Source organism: Zosterops lateralis, assembly GCF_965231275.1.
Source record: "Zosterops lateralis genome assembly, chromosome: 39".
NCBI lineage: Eukaryota > Metazoa > Chordata > Aves > Passeriformes > Zosteropidae > Zosterops > Zosterops lateralis.
In genome coordinates this window covers 343,660-370,826 of record NC_139799.1, presented here as the reverse complement: position 1 = coordinate 370,826, position 27,167 = coordinate 343,660, and the positions used below count along the sequence as shown (strand labels likewise).

The following is a 27,167-nucleotide window of genomic DNA, read 5'->3' as shown; positions in this document are numbered from 1 at the left end:
GGAAGTGACGTCATTTTCTGGCGTCACTTCCGCTTCCGCCTTTCGGCGTTTCCTGCCCGGCGGCTCCGCGCGCGGCTCGTTCGGTGCGCGGCCAAATTTGGGGATTTTTGGGTCGAAAATCGGCGGTTTTGGGTCAAAATTCGGCAAAAAAACGGTGGGAGGGTTTGGGGGAAATGGGGGAGGGGCGCAATATGAGTTTTGGGAGGAAATTTGGGGGTTTTCTGAGGTAAAAATCGGTGATTTTGGGGTTTAAAACGCAGCGATTGGGGCCCCTCAGGCGTGGCCACGCCCACTCCAATTATGGCCACGCCCCTTTTGTGGTCACGCCCCCTCTGTATCCTGATAGGCAAAATCAGGAGAATTTTGGGGGGGGCATTTTTGGTGGTTTTGGGTCGAAAAGTGGCGATTTTTTTAATATAAAATGTTCAATTTGGGTGAAAATCCTCGATTTTGATGCTCAAATTGAGAAATTCCTGGTCAAACCTGGCGATTTTGAGGGGAAATTGGGGGGTTTGGGTTAAAACCCCTCGAAATTTTGCCCCAAAATCCGCAAATTTTGTCCTAAAACCCCCAAACTTTGCCACAAACCCTCCAGATTTTCCCCTAAAATCCCCAAACTTTGCCTTAAAATCCTGAAATTTCTCCCTAAAACCCCAAATTTCACTTTAAAACCCTCATTATTTTTCTCTCTCTCCCCTCCCCTTTAGCCCCGCCCCTTTGACCTTTAGCCCCGCCCCTTTTCTCTCAGCCCCGCCCCTTTCGGTGACGTCACCATGTCGCGGTTCTTCACCACGGGCTCGGACTCGGAGTCGGAGTCGTCGGCGTCGGGAGAGGAGAGCGCGCCCAAGGCCCAGGGCGGGGCCTACGCAAAGTGGGCGGGGCTTAAAGGAAAAGGGGCGGGGCCTGGAAAGGGGGCGGGGCTAAGGGAGAAGGGCTGGGCTATGGGGAAAGGGGCGGGGCCTGAGAGAGATGGGGCGGGGTTAAAGGGAAAGGGGAGGGGCTAAAGGGGAGAGGAGAGTGCGCCCAAGGCCCAGGGCGGGGCCTACACAAAGTGGGCGGGGCTTAAAGGAAAAGGGGCGGGGCTAAATGAGAGGGTGTGGGGATAGTGGGAGGGACTAAAAGGATGTGGGCGGGGTCTCTTCATAGGGGTGTGGCCTAGAAAAGGGGTGTGGCCTCATGAATGTTAAATGGCAGAGGCGTGGTCTCTGTAAAGGGGGCGTGGCCAAGGAAGAGACTGTCCATTGGGTTCAATGGAAGGGGGCGTGGCCAAAGAAAAAAGCAGGATTTTCATTATGTTTCATGGGAAGGGGGCGTGGCCAAGGAATGGATTCTCCATTGGGTTCAATGGGAAGGGGCGTGGCCAAGGAAGGGACTCGTTGGGTTCAATGGGAAGGGGCGTGGCCAAGGAATGGACTCTCCATTGAGTTCAATGGGAAGGGGGCGTGGCCAAGGAATGGACTCTCATTGGGTTCAATGGGAAGGGGCGTGGCCAAGGAATGGACACTAATTGGGTTTAATGGGAAGGGGGTGTGGCCAAGGAATGGACTCCCTATTGGATTCAATGGGAGGGGGCGTGGCCAAGGAATGGAGTCTCATTGGGTTTAATGGGAAGGGGGCGTGGCCAAGGAAGGGACTCTCATTGGGTTCAATGGGAAGGGGCGTGGCTAAGGAAGGGACTCTCATTGGGTTCAGTGGGAAGGGGCGTGGCCAAGGAATGGACTCTCATTGGGTTCAATGGGAAGGGGCGTGGCCAAGGAAGGGACTCTCATTGGGTTCAATGGGAAGGGGCGTGGCCAAGGAATGGACTCTCATTGGGTTTAATGGGAAGGGGGTGTGGCCTATCCGGATTGTGGGCGTGGCCTTCATTAGCCCCGCCCCTTTCCCAGGCCGCTGTTGCTCAGTGAGGACGAGGAGGACACAAAACGTGTCGTACGGAGCGCCCGGGACAAGAGGTGAGAGATTATTGATTATTGATCGGTTATTGATTGGTAATTGATCGGTCGTTGATCTATGATAAATTGGTGGTTGATTATTAATTAGCTATTGGTGGGTGATCAATGGGTTGTCAATAACGCGCAGTGAGGAGCCCCTGCCACAAGAGGTGATTGATTATTGATTGGTTATTGATGTCTTATTGATTGATTGATAAGTTATTTATCAGTCATTGATTTGTTATGGATCAGTGATTGATCCATTATTGATGAACGATGGATCAGGTATTGATCTCCTATGAATCGATCAGACATGGATGGGTTATTGACCAGTTATTGATTGGTGATTGATCCTCCATTGATGCCCTATTGACTTTCTCTTGAGCAGTTATTGATCAGTGGTTGATGGGATATTGAGGGGTGATTGATCCTTTTTTAATCCCGTTTTGATCCTGTATTGATCAGTTATTAATCAGTTATTGATTAGTTATTGATTAGCCATTGATTGGTTATCCATCAGGTGCCGATCAGTTATTGATCAGATATTGATGGGTTATCAATTGACTATTAATTGCTTAATCACCAAGTATTGATCCTTATTTGTTGGGTATTAATCACCTGTTGGTCCCTTATTGATTGGGATTGATCCCAATTAATGCCAATTGACCCCGATTGATCCTGATTGGTCCCTATTGATCCCAATTGATCCCTAATGATCCCTATTGATCCCAATAACTCCCAATTAATCCCTATCGATCGTAATTGATCCCTATTGATTCCTGTTGATCCCAATGGCTCCAAATTGATTCCTATTGATCCCTATTGTTCCTGATTGATCCCAATTGACCCCTATTGATCCTAATGGCTCCCAATTGACCCCTATTGATCCCGATTGATCCCAATTGATGGTTATTGATCCCGATTGATCACAATTGATCGTTTTTGATCCCAATTGATGGTTATTGATCGCAGGTACGAGGAGCTGACCAACCTGATCCGCTCCATCCGTAACGCCATGAAGATCCGGGACGTCAGTCGCTGCCTCGAGGTGCCCAAAGTGCCCCAGAAATCCCCTAAAATACCCCAAAAATGTCCCTATTTTTCCCCATTTTTTCCTCATTTTTTCCCAATTTTTCCCCATTTTTTCCCCATTTTTTCCACAATTTTTCCCCAAATTTTCCCAATATTTTCCCCAAAATTTCCCCCATTTTTCCTCTATTTTTTCCCAATTTTCCCCATTTTTTCCCTATTTTTTCCTCATTTTTCTCTCCATTTTTCCTTCAATTTTTCCCCAATTTTTTCCCAAATTTTCCCCATTTTTTCCCAATATTTTTCCCAATTTTTTCCCTTTTTTCCCCATTATTTCCCCCATTTTTTCTTAATTCTCTCCCCTATTTTTCCCCATTTTTTCCACAATTTTTCCCCAATTTTTTCCCTATTTTTTCCCCAAATTTTCTCCATTTTTTCCCCAATTTTTTCCCCATTTTCCCCCATTTTATCTTAATTTTCTCCCTTATTTTTCCCCATTTTTTCCCCAATTTTTTCCTTTATTTTTCCCCATTATTTCCCCCATTTTTTCCCAATATTTTCCCCAAATTTTCCCCATTATTTCCCCATTTATTCCCCATTTTTTACCCATTTTTCCCCAATTTTTTCCCAAATTTTCCCCCATATTTTCCCCATTTTTTCCCCATTATTTCCCCATTATTTCCCCATTTTTTTCCCCATTATTTCCCCTATTTTTTCCCAATTTTTTCCCCATTTTTTCCCCATTTTTCAGGAGTTTGAGCTGCTGGGCCGGGCCTGGGCCAAGGCCAAGGGGGTCGTGGACAGGGATGGAGTTCCCAGGTTTTATTTGAGGATTTTGGCCGATCTCGAGGATTATCTCAATGAGGTAAAACAATTTTGGGGTAAAAAAATAATATTTTGAGGCTTTAGGGAGTTTGTGGAATTTTTTCTGATTTTTTTCTGATTTTTTTCTGATTTTTGGGGGGTTTTTTCCGATTTTTTTTTAAATTTTTCACAAATTTTTTTATATTTTTACGGATTTTTTTTTCCATTGTTTTTCCAGTTGTTTTTTGCTTTATTTGTTAATTTTTTTTACATTTTTTTTCAGGTTTTTTTTGCATCTTTTAACAGTTTTTTTTGTGCATTTTTTTGCAAATTTTTTCAGGGTTTTTTTGCATTTTCTCAGGGTTTTTTTTACTTTTTTTTAGGTTATTTTTGGCGTCTTTTCAGGGGTTTTTTTTTCCATTTTTTGAGGGTTTTTTTGCTCTTTTTTCAGAGTATTAAAAACTCTTTTTTTCAGTTTTTTTTCCAATTTTTAGAGGATTATTTTTGCATTTTTTCAGGGATTTTTTAATGTTTTTTTCAGCATTTTTTTTACATTTTTTTCAGATTTTTTTACCTTTTTCTCTTAGGTTTTTAAAGGTTTTTTTTAGGTTTTTTACAAGTTTTTTCAGGGTCTTTAACTGTTTTTTCAGAGGTTTTTTTTTTGTAATTTTTTCTTTTTTTTTTTCATATTTTTCCATTTTTTAAAAATATTTTTCTGGGTTTTTTTTTTCGAGTTTTTGGGGTTTTTTGGGTCATTTTGGGTCATTATTTTTGGGTCATTTTTTGGTCATTTTTCATCATTTTTTGAAATTTTTTTTCTATTTTTGAGTCATTTTAGGTCATTTTTTTATCATTTTTTATCATTTTTCATCATTTTTGGGTAATTTTTCATCATGTTTTTGTCATTTTTTCTCATTTTTGGGTCATTTTTTGGTCATTTTTGGGTTGTTTTTTCTCATTTTTTTGCCGTTTTTTCCCAAATTTTCCCGTTTTTCCCCCGTTTTTTTCGCAGCTCTGGGAGGACAAAGAAGGGAAGAAGAAAATGAACAAAAACAACGCCAAAGCTTTGAGTTCCCTGAGGCAAAAACTGAGAAAATACAACCGGGACTACGAGGGGCAGATCGCCGCCTACAGACAGGCGAGGAAGGGGTTAAAAATTCCTGAAAAAATGGGGAAAAATTGGGAAAAAATGGGGAAAAATTGGGGGAAAAATTGGGGGGAAAATGGAGAAAAAATGGGGAAAAAATTAGAGAAAATTTGGGGAAAAAATGGGGAAAAAATGGGAAAAATTGGGGGAAAAAATTGGGAAAAATTGGGGAAAAATCTGGGGAAAATGGGGAAAAATTAGGGGAAATTGGGGGAAAAATGGGAAAAAATTGGGGAAAAATTAGAGAAAATTTGGAGAAAAATTGGGGAAAATTTGGGGGAAAAATGGGGAAAAATTGGGAAAAAATTGGGGAAAATTTGGGGAAAATTTGGGGAAAAAATTAGGGAAAAATTGGGGAAAAAATGGGGAAAAATTGGGGGAAAAAATTAGAGAAAATTTGAGGAAAAATTGGGAAAAATTGGGGAAAAATTAGAGAAAAAATTGGGAAAAAATGGGAAAAATATGGGGAAAAAATTGGGGGAAAATGGGGAAAAATTAGAGAAAATTTGGGGAAAAAATGGGGAAAAATTGGGGAAAATAGAGAAAAAAATGGGCAAAAAAATGGAGTAAAATGGGGGAAAAAAGGGGGAAAAAAGGGGAAAGTTGGGGAAAAAAACCAGGCAGAAAATAGAAAAAAATTGACAGAAAATGGATTAAAAATGGGCAAAAATTGGGCAAAAAAAAAAGAGAGAAAAGTGGGGGAAAATGAGTAAAAAAATAGGCAAAAAATTAGTAAAAAATTGGCAAAAAAAAATGGAAAACAAGCAAACTAAAATGTGGGATAAATGGAGAAAAAAAGAAAAAAAATGGGCATAAAAAGGTAAAAAAATTGGGGGGAAAAAGGGATAAAAAAAAGGGCAAAAATTGGATAAAAGACCAGAGAAAATTAGACAAAAAATGATGGAAAAAAGGAGTAAAAATCAGTTAAAAAATTGAATTAAAAATGGGCAAAAAAAGGAACGGGGAGAGGGAATAAAATCAAATTAAAATGGAGTTAAAAATGGGTTAAAATGCTCAAAATTTGATGTAAAATAGATAAAAATGGTTTTAAATGCTCAAAATTTGGTTTAAAAGTAGGTTAAAAATGGTCAAGGATTGTTAAAAATGGGTTAAAAATGGTCAAAATTTGGTCAAAATTATTAAAAAATTGTTAAAAACTGGTTAAAAATGGATAAAAACGATGGAAAAGGTTAAAAATTGGGTTTATTTTCAGAATCCTGAACAGTCGGACGAGGACGAGGAGAAAAGTCGCCGCGACTCCGAAGGTTTGGGGGGATTTTTTGGGGATTTTTGGGGCAGTTTTGGGGCAATTTTTGGGATTTTTTGGGGGATTTTTTGGGTTTTTTTGGGGGGGATTTTTTGGGGGAATTTTGGGACTTTTTGGGTAAATTTTGGGCAATTTTTGGGATTTTTTTGGGGGGAAATTTTGGAGATTTTTGGGCAATTTTCTGGATAATTTTGGGGATGTTTTTGGGATAATTTTGGGATGATTTTTTTTTTGGAAATTTTGAGGATTTTTTGGGTAATTTTGGGATGTTTTTTGGGGGAAATTTTGGGTATTTTTTGGGTAATTTTGGGATGATTTTTTTGGGGCAATTTTGAGGTGATTTTTTTGGGGAAAATTTGAGTATTTTTGGGTAATTTTGGGATGATTTTTCTGGGGAATTTTTGGGGAATTTTAGGATGATTTTTTGGGGAATTTTGGGGATTTTTGGATAATTTTGGGATGATTTTTTGTGGAATTTTTGGGGCTTTTTTTGGGTAATTTTGGGATGATTTTTTGGGGAAATTTTGGAGATTTTTTGGGCGATTTTGGGGATAATTTTGGGGATTTTTTTGGGATAATTTTGGGGAATTTGGGGGACAATTTTGAGAATTTTATGGGGTAATTTTGGCGCCATTTTTGGGCCCTTTTGGCGCCATTTTTGGGCCATTTTTAATAATTCTTTAGAAATTTTGGGGTAATTTTGGTCCGTTTTGACAACTTGGGTGATTTTTCATATTTTGGTGTCAAACCATCGAATTTTTGGGGCAATTTTTGCGCTTTTTGGGCCATTTTTACTCAAATTTTACCGGAATTTTTTTGGGTCAACCCCTAAAATTCAAATTATTCACCATTTTCACCCAAATTTCATGTCAAAACACCCGAATTTTATATTTTTTCTAGGTTCAGCCTCAGTTTTGGGGTTAAGCAATTAAATTATTGGGGCAATCTTTGGGATTTTTTGGCAAATTTTGGGGCCATTTTCAGGGGGATTTTTGGGGCACTTTTGGGCCATTTTGGAGTTTTTTTGGGACAATTTTTTTGGATTTTTTGGGGGTATTTTTGAGGCATTTTTGGGGAATTTTTTTGGGCAAATTTTTGGGGATTTTTCGGTGATTTTGGGACGGGGTTTTTTTGGCCATTTTGGAGATTTTTGGGGGGGCATTTTTGGGGTAATTTTGGGATTTTTTGGGAGAATTTTTTGGGGAATTTTGGGGATTTTTGGGGGTAATTTTGGGCCATTTTGGGGCTTTTTTTTTGTGTAATTTCGGGACAATTTTTTGGGGTAATTTTTTGGGATTTTTGGGTAATTTTGGGATGATTTTTTTGGGAAATTTTGGGGCAATTTTGGGGATTTTTTGGGGGTAATTTTGGGATGATTTTTTGGGGAATTTTGGGATGATTTTTTGGGTCGAAATTTGAGGATTTTTGGGTAATTTCGGGCCATTTTTAGTCGAATTTTCCCCAAATTTTTTGGAAATTTTTCCGCCAACCCCTAAAAAACTTAATTTTTCACCCAAATTCCATCCCCAAAACCCCAAATTTTTATATTTTTCTCAGGCTCAGGCTCCTCGTCGGGCGCCGAGGACGAGGCCGGGAATTTCCTGAAGCGCCGCGAGCGCGACGAGCCCCGCGGTCGTTACAAGGTACCGAAAAAATCCAAATTTTTGGGGTAAAAAATGTGAATTTTGGGCAATTTGGGGGTGAAAAATCCGAATTTTGGGGTTTTGGAGGAGTCGGACGAGGAATCGGAGTCGGACTCGGAGGAGGATTGGGGCGACTCGGCCTCGGAGTCGGATTCGGAGTCGGATGAGGATGAAGGAAAATTCACGTCGTTGGCGTCGAAATTCTTGAAAAAGTGAGAGAAAAGTGGGGGAAAATGGGGAAAAATGGGGAGTTTGGGGGTTTGGGGAGTGGGGGAAAATGGGGGGAAAGTGGGGGGAAAAGGGGGGAAAGATTGGGGAAAAATGGGGGGAAAATTGGGGAAAAAATTAAGGAAAAAATGGGGGAAAATTGGGATTTTTGGGGAAAAAAATGGGGAAAATTGAGATTTTTTTGGGGAAAATTGGGGAAAAAAACTGGAAAAAATTTGGGGTAAAAATTGAAAAGTTGAGGGGGGAAATTGGGGAAAAATGTGGGAAAATTGGGGAAAAGATGGGGAAAAAGAGATGAAAAATTGGAAATTTGGGGAAAAATTTGGGGAAAAAAATGGAAAAGTTGGGGGAAAATTGAGATTTTTGGGGAAAAATTGGGGGAAAAACGCCTTAAAAATGCCCCCAAAATGGGATTTTTTTTGGAATTTTTGGGAAAATTTTGGGAATTTCATTGGGAATTTTGGGAATTCTGTATTTTCAGGGACGAGGAGCGTCGCGGGGCCGAGCGGCGCCGCGAGGAAAAGGCCAAGAAGAAACTGGAGAGGAAAAACCGACGGGAGGAGGAGGAGGAGGAGGAGGAAGGAGGGGAGTGGGAGAAGGTCAAGGGAGGAGTTCCCCTCATCAAGGTCAGAAATTCCGGATTTTTGGGGATTTTTTGGGAATTTTTTGGGAAATTTTAAGGGGTTTTTTAAGGGGAATTATTGGAATTTTTGGGGAATTTTTTGGGGATTTTTTGGGGATTTTTTTGGGATTTTTTGGATTTTTTTTGGAATTTTTTTTTTTTTTTGGATTTTTTTTTAATTTTTTTTGGAATTTTTAAGGGTTTTTAAGGGTTTTTTTAAGGGGAATTATTGGAATTTTTCTGGGATTTTTTGGGGTATTTTTTGGAATTTATTTGGGATTTTTTTGGAATTTTTTTGAATTTTTTTTGGATTTTTTTTGGAATTTTTTGGATTTTTTTGGAATTTTTTGGGGTTTTTTGGGGATTTTTTTTTTGAATTTTTAAGGTTTTAAGAAGAATTATTGGAATTTTTCTGGGATTTTTTGGGATTTTTTTTGAAATTTTTTGGAATTTTTTTGGAATTTTTGGGGGGATTTTTTTGGGATTTTTTTTGGAATTTTTTGGGGATATTTTGGAATTTTTTTGGATTTTTTTTTGATTTTTTTTTAATTTTTGGGGGGTTTTTCGGATTTTTTTTGGAAATCTTTTTGGAATTTTTTTTTAATTTTTTGGATTTTTGTTTTATTTTTTTGGGGTTTTTTTGGAATTTTTAAGTGATTATTTGGGGATTTTTGGTGGATATTTTGGTCTGATTTTTGGGGATATTTTTGGGCTGAATTTTCTCATTTTTGGGGGAATTTTTGGGCCAATTTTCCTCATTTTTGGGCTAATTTTTTTGGGGATTTTCGGGCCGATTTTTCTCATTTTTGTGTCAATTTTTGTGGCATTTTTGGGTGGATTTTTGGGCTGATTTTTTTCATTTTTGGGCTGAATTTTTGGGGGATTTTTGGGCCGATTTTCCTCATTTTGGGCTGAATTTTTTGGGGATTTTTTGGGGATTTTTTGTCAATTTTTGGGGATTTTTGTGTCAATTTTTGGGGCATTTTTTGGGCTGATTTTTGGGAGGATTTTTCTCATTTTTGGGGGGATTTTTTTGGCATTTTTGGGCGTTTTTTGGGCTGATTTTTTGTTATTTTTGGGCTGATTTTTCAGGGATTTTTGGGCCGATTTTTCTCATTTTTGTGTCAATTTTTGGGGCATTTTTTGGGCTGATTTTTGTTATTTTGGGGCTGATTTTTGGGCTGATTTTTCTCATTTTCAGGGGGATTTTTGGGCCGATTTTCCTCATTTTGGGCTGAATTTTTTGGGGATTTTTTGTCAATTTTTGGGGATTTTTGTGTCAATTTTTGGGGCATTTTTTGGGCTGATTTTTGTTATTTTTGGGCTGATTTTTGGGAGGATTTTTCTCATTTTTGGGGGGATTTTTGGGGCATTTTTTGTTATTTTTGGGCTGATTTTTCAGGGATTTTTGGGCCGATTTTTTTCATTTTTGTGTCAATTTTTGGGGCATTTTTTGGGCTGATTTTTGTTATTTTTGGGCTGATTTTGGGGGGGATTTTTCTCATTTTTGGGGGGATTTTTGTGCTGATTTTTGGGGAATTTTTGGGCCGATTTTTCTCATTTTCAGAGGAATTTTTGGGCTGATTTTTGTTATTTTTGGGCCGATTTTAGGGCGGATTTTTCTCATTTTGGGCTGAATTTTTTGGAGATTTTTGTGTCATTTTTTGTGGATTTTTGGGCTGATTTTTCTCATTTTTTGGGCTGATTTTTTGGGGGGATATTTTTGATTTTTGGGCTGATTTTTCTCACTTTTGTGTCAATTTTTGGGGCATTTTTGGGCTGATTTTTCTCATTTTTATCTGAATTTTTTTGAGATTTTTGGGCTGATTTTTGGGGGATTTTTTGGGAATTTTGAGGTGATTTTTTGGTGATTTTTGGTGGATTTTTTGGGCTGATTTTTCTCATTTTGGGCTGATTTTTTTGGGGATTTCTGTGTCAATTTTTGGGGATTTTTGTGTCAATTTTTGGGGATTTTTGTGTCAATTTTTGGGGCATTTTTGGGTAATTTTTTGGGCATTTTTTGAGCAATTTTTTGGGCATTTTTTGGTCTAATTTATGTATTTTTTATGCTCTTTCTGACCCAGGAAAAGCCCAAGATGTTCGCCAAGGGCACCGAGATCACCGTGGGGCTCGTGGTGAAGAAACTCAACGAGATCCTCCAGGCCCGGGGCAAGAAAGGCACCGACAGGTGGGACAAAACCACCAAAAAATCGGAATTTTTACACATTTTAAACCCTTTTTTTTGGTCCCAAAGTGAGTAAAAATTCCCATTTAAATTCCTGTAAAAATCCCATTGAAATTCCCATTAAAATACCATTTTTTGCCCGTTTTTAACTCAATTTTCCCCCATTTTTAACCCTTTATTTTCCCCATTTTTTTACCATTTTCCCCCCATTTTCAACCCAATTTTTTCCCTCATTTTGTCCCCTTTTTTCACCTAATTTTAATCCTTTTTTTCCCATTTTTCCCCATTTTTTACCCAATTTTTAACCCGATTTTTCCCCCATTTTTTCCCCATTTTTAACCCAATTTTTAACCCAATTTTTCCCCATTTTTCCCCCATTTTTCCCCATTTTTAATCCAAATTTTCCCCCATTTTTTCCCCATTTTTTCCCCATTTTTCCCCCATTTTTAACCCTTTTTTATCCAATTTTAAACTCCATTTTTTTCCCATTTTTAACCCTTTCTTTACCCATTTTAAACTCATTTTTCACCCATTTTTCACCAAATTTTCCCCAAATTTTCACCCAATTTTTACTTCATTTTTAACCCTTTTTTTACCCAACTCTAAACTATTTTATTTCCTTTTTTAACCCTTTCCTCCCCCATTTTTAATTCATTTTTTCCTCATTTTTCGCTCATTTTTCACCAAATTTTCCCCAATTTTTCCCCAACCTTTTTTTAACCCTTTTAACCTTTTTTCCCCATTTTTCCCCATTTTTTTCCTATTTTTCCTCCTTTTTTTCTCTATTTTTTCCTCATTTTTCGCTCATTTTTCACCCGATTTTCACCAAATTTTCACCAAATTTTCCCCAATTTTTCCCCAACCTTCCCACTAATTTTTTAACCATTTTTTGGCTTTTTTCCCCCAAATTTTCTCCATTTAGAGCCGCCCAGATCGAGCTGCTGCAGCACCTGGTGTCGGTGGCCCACGAGCACAACCTGGGGGTGCCTTTGGAGCTCAAAATCAAATTCAACATCGTGGCCTCGCTGTACGATTATAACCCAAACCTGGCGGCCTATATGAAGGTCAGGAAGGGGTTAAAAATTGGGGAAAAAATGGGAAAAATTTGGGAAAAAAATGGGGAAAATTGGGAAAAAAATTTGGGGAAAATCGGGGGAAATTTGGGTGAAAAATGGGGGAAAAATGGGGAAAAAATTGAATTTTTGGGGGATTTTTTTTGGGGGGGTTTTATGAAGGTAAAAAATGGGGGAAAAAAAGAGAAAAATGGGAAAAAAATTGGGTGAAAATTGGGAAGAAATTTGGGAAATTTTGGGTGAAAAATGGGGAAAAAATTGTATTTTTTTGGGGATTTTTTTTGGGTCAACGTGGAAGTGAGAAATGGGGAAAAATGGGGGAAAAAAGGAGAAAAATGGGGAAAAATTGGGGAAAAAAAAAAAGTGAAAATTTTGGGAAAATTTGCGAAAAAATTGGAGGAAAGTTGGGCAAAAACTGAGGAAAAAAAAAAAGGGATTTATTTGGGATTTTGGGAGGGCGGTTATGGGGCACAGGGATCTATGGGGCAGACCCCAATCTATGGGGCTGGGGAGGATCTGTGGGGCTGGGGCAGATCTGTGGGGCAGAACTGGATCTATGGGGCAGATCTGTGGGGCAGAGAGATTTCTATTGGGGTCTGTCTATGGGTCTGGCCCTGATCTATGGGGCACAAGGGGATCTATGGGGCAGGGACTGATCTGTGGGGCAGTAGGGGCTCTATGGGGCAGATCTATGGGGCAGATCCCATTTATGGAGTGGATCTATGGGGCAGAACAGGATCTATGGGGCAGGGATTGATCTATGAGGCACAGGAGACAAATCTATGGGGCAGAGGGGGCTCTATGGGGCAGAGCCCGATCTATGGGGCACAGGGGGCTCTATGGGACAGATCTGTGGGGCACAGGGGGCTCTGTGGGACAGATCTGTGGGGCACAGGGGGCTCTGTGGGGCAGATCTATGGGGCAGACCCCAATCTATGGGCCACACACTGATCTATGGGGCTGCCCCACAGCCCGAGCTGTGGCAGAAGTGTCTGGGCTGCATCGAGGAGCTCCTGGAGCTGCTCTGGGGGGATCTATGGGGCAGACACTGATCTATGGGGCAGATCTATGGGGCAGACCCTGATCTATGGGTCAGACCCTGATCTATGGGGCTGCCCCACAGCCCGAGCTGTGGCAGAAGTGCCTGGGCTGCATCGAGGAGCTCCTGGAGCTGCTCTTCGCTCACCCCGAGATTTTCGTCGGCGAAAACGTCCTGGAGGAGTCGGAGAATCTCAGCAACCCCGACCAGGTGGGGCCGGGGGGCACTTGGGGGGCTGGGAGGGGGTTTGGGGTCACTTATGGGGGTTTGGGGTCACTTGTGGGGCAATTTTGGGGTCATTTTGGGGGGTTTGGGGGAGTTTTTTGGGGTTTGGGGTCATTTGTGGGGGTCACTTATGGGGCAGGGAGGGGTTTGGGGTCACTTGTGGGGCAGTTCTGGGTTTTTTTCAGGGGTTTTGGGGTCACTTTTGGGGTTTTGGGGCAGTTATGGGGCAGGGAGAGGAGTTTGGGGTCATTTATGGGGTTTTAGGATCATTTATGGGGCAGTTTTGGGGTCATTTGTAGGGTTTGGGGTCACTTATGGGGCAGGTTTGGGGTCATTTGGGGGGATTTGGGGTCACTTATGGGTCTGGGGCAGGTTTGGGGTCACTTGTGGGGCAGGGAAGGGTTTGGAGTCACTTATGGGGCTGGGAGGGGTTTTGGGGGTCACTTATGGGGCTTTAGGGTCATTTATGGGGCAATTTTGGGGATCACTTATGGGGCTGGGAGGAGGTTTGGGGTCACTTATGGGGCAGGAGTGGGTTGGGGGGGTCACTTATGGGGCAGCTTTGGGGTAATTTTGGGGGGTTTTGGGGTCACTTATGGGGCTGAGCCCGAACCTGTGGGTCTGGAGTCACTTATGGGGCAGAAAAACCCATTTTTATGCCCAAAAAATCCCATTTTCGGACAAAAAAATCTCATTTTTTGGTATAAAAACCTCAAATTTTGACCTTTTAACTCCGTTTTTTCGGGCCGGGATTTTTCCTGTGGGTCCGGGGGTCACTTGTGGGTCCTGCCCCACACATTTTGATTTTCCTGCCCCACATTTTTATTTTTATTTTTGTTTTTCAGCCGTTCCGGGTGCGGGGCTGTGTCCTGACCCTGGTGGAGCGAATGGACGAGGAGTTCACCAAGATCATGCAGAACACCGACCCCCATTCCCAGGGTGGGCACTTGGGGGGCAAGGGGGGATGTGGGGCACAGCTCTGCCCCATAGATTTACAAAAATCCCAAAAAAAATCCCAAAAAAACGGAAAAAATTGCGATTTTTGCTGATTTTTTGGTCAATTTTGGTCATTTATGACCCAAATTTGGGGTTTCTATGGGGCAGAGATCCAGATGTGGGTCAGGGACAGATGTGGGGCAGAGCTCTGCCCCATAGATTTATAAAAATCCAAAAAAAAAATCCCAAAAATCCCAAAAAAATCCAGAAAAAATTGTGATTTTTGGTCATTTTTTGACCATTTTTGGTCATTTTTGCCCAAACTTGGGGTTTCTATGGGACTCAGGGGTTACCTGTGGGACAGGTGAGCTCCAGGTGAGTCCTGACATCACCTGGAGGCACCTGAAGGTCCTGGATCCTCACCTGGGGCTCACCTGGGTGGATTTTAATGGAGTTTTTTGGGGTTTTTTATGAGCTCAGGTGAGCCCAGGTGTGCCCAGGTAACTCAGGTGTGTCCAGAGAACACCTGGACCACGTCAATGACCAAGAGCTTGAACTGGGACTCACCTGGGGCCTTACCTGGGTGGATTTTAACAGGGATTTTTGCAGGTTTAACCCCTCACCTGTCCCCCAGGTAACTCAGGTGTGCCCAGGTAACTCAGGTGTGTCCATAGAACACCTGGATCACATTGATCACCCAAACCTTGAACTGGGGCTCACCTGGGATGGTTTAAACGGCTCTGGGGCTCACCTGGGTGTATTTTAATGGGGATTTTTGGGCTCACCTGTCCCCCAGGTGAGTCCCCCAGGTAACCCAGGTGTGTCTGTCCCCAGAATACGTGGAGCACCTGAAGGACGAGGGCCGCGTGTGCGCCATCATCGCGCGGCTCCAGCGTTACCTGCAGGGCAAGGGCAGCCCCGAGGAGCTGTGCCGCGTTTACCTGCGCCGCGTCCTCCACACCTACTACAAGTTCGATTACGGCGCGGCCAGAAAACGGGGCGGGGCCTCCGCACAGGTGAGCCACGAGAAGGAGAAAAACCAGGAGAAGAAGGAGGAGGACGGACAGGTGAAGGTGGAACAGGTGGAGCAGGTGAAGGCGGAACAGGTGAAGGAGGAGGAGGAGGAGGAGAAGGGGAAGAAGGAGGAGGAGGAGAAGAAAAAGGAGAAGGAGGAGGAGGAGGAGGATGAAGATTCGGAGGCGCTGATGGAGCGGCTGTGCAGGTGAGGGGGGAAAACACCTGGGGATACCTGGGGACACACCTGGGGACACCTGGGGACACACCTGGGGATACCTGGGGACACACCTGGGGACACACCTGGGGACACCTGGGGACACACCTGGGGACACACCTGGGGACACACCTGGGGACACCTGGGGACACACCTGGGGATACCTGGGGACACACCTGGGGACACACCTGGGGACACCTGGGGACACACCTGGGGACACACCTGGGGACACACCTGGGGACACCTGGGGACACACCTGGGGACACACCTGGGGACACACCTGGGGACACACCTGGGACACACCTGGGGACACCTGGGGACACACCTGGGGACACACCTGGGGACAGCTGGGGACACACCTGGGGACACACCTGGGGACACACCTGGGACACACCTGGGGACACCTGGGGACACACCTGGGGACACCTGGGGACACACCTGGGGACACACCTGGGGACACCTGGGGACACACCTGGGGACACACCTGGGGACACCTGGGGACACACCTGGGACACACCTGGGGACACCTGGGGACAGCTGGGGACACACCTGGGGACACACCTGGGGACACCTGGGGACACACCTGGGGACACACCTGGGGACAGCTGGGGACACACCTGGGGACACACCTGGGGACACCCGGGTGGGATGGGGACACACCTGGAGGGAGTTGGGACACACCTGGGGAGCACCTGGAAGAGGTGGAGACACACCTGGGAGCACCTGGGTGGGGTCAGGACACACCTGGATGAGACAGGGACACACCTGGGTGGGGTCAGGACACACCTGGGCACACTTGGGGACACCTGGGTGGGGTTGGGACACACCTGGCGATGTGTGGAGGGGGTGGAGACACACCTGGGAACAGCTGGGCACACCTGGAGAGGGTGGGGACACACCTGGGGAACACCTGGAAGAGGTAGAGACACACCTGGGAGCACCTGGGTGGGGTCAGGACACACCTGGGGACACCTGGGTGGGGGAAATGGAGGCAGGGACACACCTGGATTGGGGAAATGGGGGTGGGGACATACCTGGGACACACCTGGGAGCACCTGGAGGGGGTTGGGACACACCTGGCCTCACCTGTCTCTCACCTGTCCCTAAAATCCAGGCGGTTTTTTGGCTTAAATCTCCAAATTTTGGGCTGAAATCTTGGATTTTTTGGGAGAAATCTCCGATTTTTTGGGGGTTTTTCCTCACCTGCCCAGGTGTATCTCACCTGTCCAGGTGTGTTTCTCACCTGTGCAGGTTCGTGTACGCCAAGGACCGCACGGACCGGATCCGCACCTGCGCCATCCTGTGCCACATTTACCACCACGCCCTGCACAGCCGCTGGTACCGCGCCCGCGACCTCATGCTGATGTCACACCTGCAGGACAACATCCAGCACGCCGACCCACCTGTGCAGGTGAGTTATACACACACCTGGGCAGGTAAATACACACCTGGGCAGGTAAACACACACCTGGGCAGGTAAATAACACACCTGCAGGACAACATCCAGCACGCCGACCCACCTGTGCAGGTGAGTTATAGACACACCTGTGCAGGTAAATACACACCTGGGCAGGTAAATCACACACCTGGGCAGGTAAATAACACACCTGCAGGACAACATCCAGCACGCCGACCCACCTGTGCAGGTGAGTTGTAGACACACCTGGGCAGGTAGATCACACACCTGAGTAGCTGATCAGAGCACACCTGCACAGGTTACTTGACCACACCTGCCTAGCTCACCTGAGCTCACCTGTCCTGACCTCACCTGTGCACACCTGTGCTCACCTGTCCTGTCTCACCTGAGCTCACCTGTGCACACTTGTCTCACCTGTCCCATCTCACCTGTGCACACCTGTCCTTACCTGTCCTGTGTCACCTGTGCTCACCTGTCCTGTCTCACCTGTCTCACCTGTACTCACCTGTCCCCACAGATCCTGTATAACCGGACCATGGTCCAGCTGGGGATCTGCGCCTTCCGCCAGGGGCTGATCAAGGACACTGAGCTCACCTGTCCTGTCTCACCTGTGCACACCTGTCTCACCTGTCCCCACAGATCCTGTACAACAGGACCATGGTCCAGCTGGGGATCTGCGCCTTCCGCCAGGGGCTGATCGAGGACACTCACCTGTCCTGTCTCACTTGTCTCACCTGTCCTGTCTCACCTGAGCTCACCTGTCTCACCTGTTTCAGATTCTCTATAACCGGACCATGGTCCAGTTGGGGATCTGCGCCTTCCGCCAGGGGCTGATCAAGGACACTCACCTGTCCTGTCTCACCTGTCTCACCTGTCCTGTCTCACCTGTCTCACCTGTGCACACCTGTCTCACCTGTCCATTTCAGATCCTGTATAACCGGACGATGGTGCAGCTGGGGATCTGCGCCTTCCGCCAGGGGCTGATCAAGGACACTGAGCTCACCTGTCCTGTCTCACCTGTGCACACCTGTCTCACCTGTCCCCACAGATCCTGTATAACCGGACCATGGTCCAGCTGGGGATCTGCGCCTTCCGCCAGGGGCTGATCAAGGACACTCACCTGTCCTGTCTCACCTGTACACACCTGTCCTGTCTCACCTGTCCTGTCTCACCTGTCTCACCTGTTTCAGATCCTGTACAACAGGACGATGGTGCAGCTGGGGATCTGCGCCTTCCGCCAGGGGCTGATCAAGGACGCCCACAACGCCCTCCTGGACATCCAGTCCTCGGGCCGGGCCAAGGAGCTGCTGGGCCAGGGGCTGCTCCTCCGCAGCCTCCAGGTGAGGAAAATATAAAAATATTAATGTTTTATAAAATAAAAATAATGTAATAGAATATAATGTAATGTTTGATCAATGAAATGAGAGAGAAAAGTCAATTAGAGAAATTCCCGTGCTCTGAAACCCAGTGAAAGTCACTCAGGAAATGGGAATTCCTGGAGCCTCCAGGTGAGAAAACTCCCAAAATTTAATGTTTTATAAAATTAAAATAGTGTTATATAATGTAATTAAATATTTGGTAAGTAGAATGAGGGATAAAAGTCAATTACTGAAATTCCCGTGCTCTGAAATCCAATAAAATTCACTCAGGAAATGGGAATTGCTGGGCCAGGGGCTGTCTCAATACTTAAATAATTCAATAACTAAGTTTTAATAAATTTAATAAATGAATTTATTTAATAGATTACTGTAATAATTCTATTTATCGCTTTCTCAGGAGTGGGAATTATTAATAAATTAATTAATGGATTATTAGCTATTAATCAATTAATAACAAATCAATAAATGAATTTTCCCCGCCCCAGGAGTGGAACGCGGAGCAGGAGAAGACGGAGAAGTGGCGTCAGATAATTTCATTATCTTATTAATTTTTATCTCCATCCCAGGAGCGGGAACTATTAACAGTCCATAAATTTGAACTATTAATCAATTAATACCTAATTAATTAATTCCAGGAGCGCAATGTGGAGCAGGAGAAGGTGGAGAAGCGGCATCACATCATTTTGTTATTTTACTAATTTTTATCTCCATCCCAGAGGCGGGAACTATCAATAAATTAATGAATTATTAACGATTAATAAATCAATTAATAACTAATTAATGACCCCCAGGAGCGCAACGCGGAGCAGGAGAAGGTGGAGAACCGGCGGCAGATAATTTTGTTATCTTATTAATTTTTATCTTCATCTCAGGAGCGAGAACTCTTAATAAATTAATTGATTATTAACTATTAATTAATTAATAATACCTAATTAATGACCCCCAGGAGCGGAACGCGGAGCAGGAGAAGGTGGAGAAGCGCCGTCAGATCGTTTCATTATCTTATTAATTTTTATCTCTATCCCAGGAGCAAGAGCTCTTAATTAATAAATAAATTAATTATTAACTGTTAATTAATAATACTCAATTAATGACCCCCAGGAGCGCAACGCGGAGCAGGAGAAGATAGAGAACCGGCGGCAGATAATTTTGTTATCTTATTAATTTTTATGTCCATCCCAGGAGCAGAAACCATTAATAATTAATAAATGACTAATAATCAATTAGTAACTAATTAATAATTAATTTCCCCATCCCAGGAGCGCAACGCGGAGCAGGAGAAGGTGGAGAAGCGCCATCAGATCATTTTATTATCCTATTAATTTTTATCTCCATCTCAGAAGCGGGAACTATTAATTAATTAATTAATTAATAATTAATAATTAATTAATAATTAATTTCCCCATCCCAGGAGCGCAACGCGGAGCAGGAGAAGGTGGAGAAGTGCCGTCAGATCATTTTATTATCCTGTTAATTTTTATCTCCATCCCAGGAGCGAGAACTCTTAATAAATAAATAAATAAATAAATTATTAACTATTAATTAATTAATAATACCTGATTAATGACCCCAGGAGCGCAACGCGGAGCAGGAGAAGGTGGAGAAGCGGCGGCAGGTGCCGTTCCACATGCACGTGAACCTGGAGCTGCTGGAGTGTGTGTACCTGGTGGCCGCCATGCTGCTGGAGATTCCGTACATGGCGGCGCACGAGTTCGACGCCCGCAGGAGGATGATCAGCAAACAGTTCCACCACCAGCTGCGGGTGGGGGAGAGGCAGCCCCTGCTGGGTGAGAGAAAATAAAGATTTTTATATTTTGACCCAAAAATTTTGGGGTTTTAGGGTCAAGATTTTCCTCCCCTCACGTTTTCCCGCCTTTTTCCTCCCCCCTCACATTTTCCCGCCTTTTTCCCTCCCCTCACGTTTTCCCGCCTTTTTCCCTCCCCTCACGTTTTCCCGCCTTTTTTCTCCCCTCACATTTTCCCGCCTTTTTTCCCCCCCCTCACGTTTTCCCGCCTTTTTCCTCCCCTCACGTTTTCCCGCCTTTTTTCCTCCCCTCACGTTTTCCCGCCTTTTTCCTCCCCTCACGTTTTCCCGCCTTTTTTATTCCCCTCAAGTTTTCCCGCCTTTTTTCCTCCCCTCACGTTTTCCCGCCTTTTTTCCTCCCCTCAAGTTTTCCCGCCTTTTTTCCTCCCCTCACATTTTCCCGCCTTTTTTCCCCCCCCTCACGTTTTCCCGCCTTTTTTCCTCCCCTCACGTTTTCCCGCCTTTTTTCCTCCCCTCACGTTTTCCCGCCTTTTTTCCCCCCCTCACGTTTTCCCGCCTTTTTTCCCCCCCTCACGTTTTCCCGCCTTTTTTCCCCCCTCACGTTTTCCCGCCTTTTTCCCTCCCCTCACGTTTTCCCGCCTTTTTTCTCCCCTCACGTTTTCCCGCCTTTTTTCCTCCCCTCACGTTTTCCCGCCTTTTTCCCTCCCCTCACGTTTTCCCGCCTTTTTTCCTCCCCTCACGTTTTCCCGCCTTTTTTATTCCCCTCACGTTTTCCCGCCTTTTTTCCTCCGCTCACGTTTTCCCGCCTTTTTTCCTCCCTCACGTTTTCCCGCCTTTTTCACCCCAAAATCTCCTCCCCTGTCCCAGGTCCCCCACTGGTGGTGCCGCCATTTTGTCACCCCATAGTTACCATCGTCACACCCAAAAAATGACATTTTTCACCTAAATAAAAAAAAAAAATTCACAATTTTTGCCTTAGAAACCGGAAATTTGCCCAAAATTGCCGTTTATTCACCCCAAAATTTTGGTCACCTGTCCTCAGGTGTCTCACCTGTGTCTTACCTGTCCAAAGTCCCACTCAGGACTTCTTTGTGCTGCCATTTTGTGACTCCAAAAAATCTTTTTTTTTCCACAAAAAAATGCCTTTTTTTCCAAAAAAAAAAAAGGGAATTTTTTGCCCAAAATCCCCATTTTTCACCCCAAAATTTTCTCGGGTGTCTCACCTGTGCCTCACCTGTCCCAGATCCCTCTCAAGACCTTGTTGTGACGCCATATTGTGACCCAAAAAAATCGTAATTTTTGCGTTTTTCACCTAAAAAATGGGGGTTTTTGCCTCAAAAATCAGGATTTTTTCCCAAAATCCTCATTTTTCACCCCAAACCCTCCAGGTCCCCCGGAGTCGATGAGGGAACACGTGATGGTGCCGCCATTTTGTCACCCCAAAATCTTCATTTATAACTTCAAAAAACCCAACATTTTTTACCTAAAAAAAAAATCACAATTTTTGCTTTAAAAAACTAAATTTTTTTGCCCAAAATCGCTGTTTTTCACCCCAAATTCCTGTTCTTTGTCTCACTTGTGTCTCACCTGTCCCATGACCTCATTCCGCCATTTTGGGCCGTCAAAAATTCCATTTTCACTTCCAAAAAATGACATTTTTCACCTAAAAGAATGGGATTTTTTGCCTCAAAAACTGGATTTTTTTCCCAAAATCCTCATTTTTCACCCCAAATTTTCATCACCTGTGTCTTCCTTGTCCCACCTGAGCCCAGGTTCTCATTAGTCCATCTTTGACCTCATTTTTCTGCCATTTGATGCCCCAGAAAATCCAATTTTTTCTCACCAAAAAACCCATTTTTTACCTAAAAAATTTCGAATTTCTTTTCCCAAAATCGTCGTTTTTCACCCCAAATTTTTCTCAGGTGTCTCACCTGTCTCAAGTCTCACTCAGGACTTTGTGATGCCACCATTTGTGACCCCAAAAAATTCAATTTTTTTCACAAAAAAAAACCATTTTTCACCTAAAAAAATGGGAATTTTTTCCCAAAATTCAGGATTTTTTCCCCAAAATTCAGGATTTTTTCCCAAAATCCTCATTTTTCACCCCAAACCCCCCAGGTCCCCCGGAGTCGATGAGGGAACACGTTGTGGCCGCGTCAAAGGCGATGAAAACGGGCGACTGGCGGCGCTGCCACCGATTCGTCGTCAACGAGAAAATGAACGGCAAAGTCTGGGACCTGTTCCCCGAGGCCGACCAGGTGCGCGCCATGCTCGTCAGGTGAGTCTCACCTGGGCACAGGTGAACGGATTTGGGATAAATTTGGGAGATTTTGGGAAAAAATTTGGAGAAATTTAGTGGAAATTTGAGCGAATTTTGGAGAGTTTTTGGTGATTCTTGGGGTAATTTTGAGGCGGTTGAGGAGGGATTTCAGGTGTGTCCCAGGTGTGTCCCCAGGTGTGTCCCCAGGTGTGTGCCAGGTGTGTCCCCAGGTGTGTCCCCAGCTGTCCCCAGGTGTGTCCCAGGTGTCCCCAGGTGTGTCCCAGGTGTCCCCAGGTGTGTCCCAGGTGTGTCCCCAGGTGTCCCCAGGTGTGTCCCAGGTGTGTCCCCAGGTGTGTCCCCAGGTGTGTCCCCAGGTGTGTCCCCAGGTGTGTCCCCAGGTGTCCCAGGTGTCCCCAGGTGTGTCCCAGGTGTCCCCAGGTGTGTCCCCAGGTGTCCCCAGGTGTCCCAGGTGTCCCCAGGTGTGTCCCAGGTGTCCCCAGGTGTGTCCCCAGGTGTCCCCAGGTGTCCCAGGTGTCCCCAGGTGTGTCCCCAGGTGTCCCCAGGTGTCCCCAGGTGTGTCCCCAGGTGTCCCCAGGTGTGTCTCAGGTGCCCCCAGGTGTCCCCAGGTGTGTCCCAGGTGTCCCCAGGTGTCCCCAGGTGTGTCTCAGGTGCCCCCAGGTGTCCCCAGGTGTGTCCCAGGTGTCCCCAGGTGTCCCCAGGTGTGTCTCAGGTGTCCCCAGGTGTGTCCCCAGGTGTGTCCCAGGTGTGTCCCCAGGTGTGTCCCAGGTGTGTCCCAGGTGTATTTTGGGTGTCTCTTAAAATTTTAAGGGGAAAAAAATCGGGAATTTTAAGGAAAAAAATCGTATTTTAAGGGAAAAAAAATTTGAAATTTTAAGGGGAAAAAAATCGAATTTTTAGGGGAAAAAATGGAGTTTTAAAGAGAAAAACATGGGGAATTTTAAGGAGAAAAAAATCAAAATTTTAGGGGAAAAAATCAAATTTTAAGGGGAAAACCATCAAATTTTAACAGGAAAAAAATGGGGAATTTTAAGGAAAAAAAATCATTTTTTAAGGGGAAAAAAAAATCATGTTTCAAGGGGAAAAAAATTGAATTTTAAGGGGAAAAATTTTGAATTTTAAGGTGACTAAAATTGTAATTTTTTTGCGTTTGTCGCCCCCTTTAGGAAGATCCAGGAGGAGTCTCTGCGCACGTACCTGTTCACCTACAGCAGCGTCTACGACTCCATCAGGTCAGGAAAATTGGGGTAAAAATTGAGTTTTTGGGGCTGAAAATTGGGGAAAATTTGAGTCAAAAAATGGGGAATTTTGTGGTAAAAAAATGGGGAAATTTGAGGTAAAAAATGGGGAATTTTCAGAGTAAAAGAATTGAATTTTGGGGAAAAAATTTTGAATTTTAAGGGAAAAAATTCAAATTTTTGGTGTAAAAATCGTGTGAATTTTGAATCTAAAAATGGGGAATTTTGAGTGGAAAAAAATGTGAATTTTGAGGTTAAAAGTGGTGAATTTTGAGGGTAAAAAATGGTGGATTTTGAAGTAAAAAATTATGAATTTCAAGGGTAAAAAATGGTGAATTTTGAGGGTAAAAATTGTGAATTTTAAGGGGAAAAAACTTGCAAATTTTGTGGGGAAAATTTTGATTTTTAAGGAAAAAATTTTGAATTTTAAGGAAAAAAAAGGTGAATTTTGAGGTAAAGTCAAATTTTGAGGTAAAAAAAGTCACATTTTGAGGTAAAAAATCAAAATTTGCCGTAAAAAAAGTCAAATTTTGATGTTAAAAAGGTCAAATTTGGGGGTAAAAAAGGTCAAATTTTGAAGTGAAGAAAGTCAAATTTTGAGATTATAAAGTAGGAATTTGAAGTTAAAGAAGTGAAATTTTGGGGGCAAAAAATTTGAACTTTGAGGTGAAAAACGTCAAATTTTAAGGCAAAAAAAAGTCAAATTTTAAGGTAAAAAAGTTGAATTTTGAGGTTAAAAAAGCCAAATTTTAAGGTAAAAACTTCCAAATTTCAACCTTTAAAACCACAAATTTCTGAGGTAAAAAAATACAACAAAAACTAAAAATAAAACCAAAGAATTTTGGTTAAAAAATACCAAATTTCGGTTAAAAAACACTAAAAATTTGAAATTTTTTTTAGCATGGAGACGCTGGCGGCCATGTTTGAGCTGGACCTGCCCACCGTGCACGGGATCATCAGCAAAATGATCATCAACGAGGAGCTGATGGTGAGAGCTCACCTGGGACAGGTGTGACTCACCTGGGGACAGGTGTGAGCTCACCTGGAGGGGAGAGACACCTGGGGGAGATTTTGAGTGAATTTTGGGTGAATTTGGGGCCATTTTGAATCAATTTGGGTTGATTTTGGGTCATTTTGAGTGGATTTGGGGCTATTTTTGGTTGGTTTGGGCTCACCTGGGACAGGTGTGACCTCACCTGGTGGGGAGAGACACCTGGGGAAGATTTTGGGTGAATTTTGGGTGAATTTGGGGCCATTTTGGGACAATTTGGGCCATTTTGGGTCAATTTGAGGCCATTTTTGGTTGGTTTGGGCTCACCTGGGACAGGTGTGACTCACCTGGGACAGGTGTGAGCTCACCTGGCGGGGAGAGACACCTGAGGGAGATTTTGAGTGAATTTTGGGTGAATTTGGGGCCATTTTGAATCAATTTGGGTTGATTTTGGGTCATTTTGGGTGGATTTGGGGCTATTTTTGGTTGGTTTGGGCTCACCTGGGACAGGTGTGACTCACCTGGGGACAGGTGTGAGCTCACCTGTCAGGGAGAGACACCTGGGGGGATTTTGGGTCAATTTGGGGTAATTTTAGGGCAATTTTGGAGCAATTTTGGGTCAATTTGGGGCCATTTTGGGGTTACCCGTGTGGACAGGTGAGGGCGTGTCTCACCTGGGACAGGTGTGAGCTCACCTCTGGTGGGAGAGACACCTGGGTGTGATTTTGGGGCGATTTGAGGCCATTTTGGGGCAGTTTGGGACCATTTTGGGGTGATTTGGGGCCATTTTGAGCAGGTTTGAGGTGGGGTTTTGGGGGTTACCTGCAGCCCAGGTGAGTCTCACCTGTGCACACCTGTCAGGCGTCCCTGGACCAACCCACAGAGACAATAATGACGCCCAAATTAAGACCATTTTTTGGCAATTTTTGAGCCATTTTAGGGCAGTTTTTTGGCAATTTTGGGCGGGATTTTTTTGCCTTACCTGCAGCCCAGGTGAGACTCAGGTGAGACTCACCTGTGCACACCTGTCAGGCCTGTCTGGACCAGCCCACAGTGATGATAATGAAGCTCAAATAAGACCTTTTTTTAGCAATTTTAGAACCATTTTAGGGCAGTTTTTTGGGAATTTTGGGCGGGATTTTTGGCCTTACCTGTAGTCCAGGTGAGACTCACCTGTGCACACCTGTCAGGCGTCCCTGGACCAGCCCACGGCCACGGTGATGATGCACAGGACGGAGCCCACGGCCACACAGAACCTGGCGCTGCAATTGGCCGAGAAATTGGGGAACCTGGTGGAGAACAACGAGAGGGTGCTGGACCAGCGGCAGGGCGCCTACGGGGGGTACTTCAGAGGTGAGACACCTGGGGACACCTGGGGGACCTGGGGACACACCTGGGGACACCTGGGACACACCTGGGGACACACCTGGGGACACCTGGGGACACCTGGGGGCACCTGGGATACCTGGGACACACCTGGGGACACCTGGGGACACCTGGGATACCTGGGACACACCTGGGGACACCTGGGGACACCTGGGGACACCTGGGGGCACCTGGGATACCTGGGACACACCTGGGGACACACCTGGGCACACCTGGGGACAGCTGGACACACCTGGGGACAGCTGGACACACCTGGGGACACACCTGGGCACACCTGGGGACACACCTGGGGACACACCTGGGACACACCTGGGCACACCTGGGGACACACCTTGGGACACACCTGAGGACACACCTGGGACACACCTGGGGACACCTGGGGACACCTGGGGACACACCTGGGGACACCTGGGACACACCTGGGACACACCTGGGGGACCTGGGACACACCTGGGGACACACCTGGGGACACACCTGGGGACACTCTGGGGACACACCTGGGGACACCTGGACACACCTGGGACACACCTGGGGGACCTGGGACACACCTGGGGACACACCTGGGGACACCTGGACTACTCATGGATACACTCAGGGGAGCTGGGATACACCTGGGACACACCTGGGGGATACCTGGACCCACCTGGATATACCTGAGGGAGATGGGACACACCTGGGGCACATCTTGAGCACACCTGGAGTACTCAGGGATACACCTGGGGGAAGGCACAGGACTATGGGATACACCTGGGAGCATTTGGGATATACCTGAGCACACCTGAGGGACACCTGGATACACCGGGGACACACCTGAGGACACCTGGGACACACCTGGGACACACCTGGGACACACCTGGACACCCCTGAGCCCCGCCCCGCTCTCACCTGTCCGTTTCTCCCTCCAGACCAGAAAGATGGCGGATACCGCAAGGGCGACGGGTACCTGCGGCGGGGCGGCTTCCGGCAGGAGCGCAGCAACTACTGAGCCTCACCTGCCCCACGGCAGGACCCTCACCTGCCCCACGGAGCCCCCACCTGCCCCATGGATCCATTACCTGCCCCATAGATTTGTTACCTGTCTGAGAGGCCTCACCTGTTACACAGATTTCTCACCTGGGCAAAGAGTCGCCACCTGCCCCACAGAGGCCTCACCTGCCCCACAGATCCTTCACCTGCTCCATCGAGGGTCCTGCTGTCGGAAATTAATAAATGAATTTAAAGAGAGCGTTAACGAGGTGTTAATTAATGTGTTAATGAGAGGGCGGAGCCACAGGTCCTCCCTTTGCTCCATAAGTGACTCCAAAGCTGCTTCTCCCTCACGTTTTCCCGCCTTTTTTATTCCCCTCACGTTTT

At 44.9% G+C, this 27,167-nt stretch overlaps 1 protein-coding gene across 1 annotated transcript; it reads left to right on the top strand.

Moving 5' to 3' along the window:
* The first annotated feature begins 17 nt into the window (after positions 1 to 17).
* Positions 18 to 27,045, top strand: EIF3CL (eukaryotic translation initiation factor 3 subunit C like). Its single transcript, XM_083882256.1, has 23 exons — positions 18 to 83; positions 708 to 871; positions 1,887 to 1,952; positions 2,904 to 2,979; positions 3,712 to 3,825; positions 4,777 to 5,100; positions 6,125 to 6,176; positions 7,736 to 7,821; positions 7,909 to 8,033; positions 8,531 to 8,675; positions 10,756 to 10,859; positions 11,779 to 11,920; positions 13,053 to 13,178; positions 14,039 to 14,132; positions 14,964 to 15,351; positions 16,612 to 16,771; positions 17,968 to 18,117; positions 19,730 to 19,943; positions 22,040 to 22,199; positions 23,366 to 23,431; positions 24,338 to 24,425; positions 25,619 to 25,781; positions 26,720 to 27,045. The coding sequence occupies exons 2-23, from the start codon at positions 774 to 776 to the stop codon at positions 26,797 to 26,799; spliced, it is 3,021 nt and encodes a 1,006-aa protein (XP_083738382.1). The 5' UTR covers positions 18 to 83; positions 708 to 773; the 3' UTR covers positions 26,800 to 27,045.
* Positions 27,046 to 27,167: the final 122 nt, after the last annotated feature.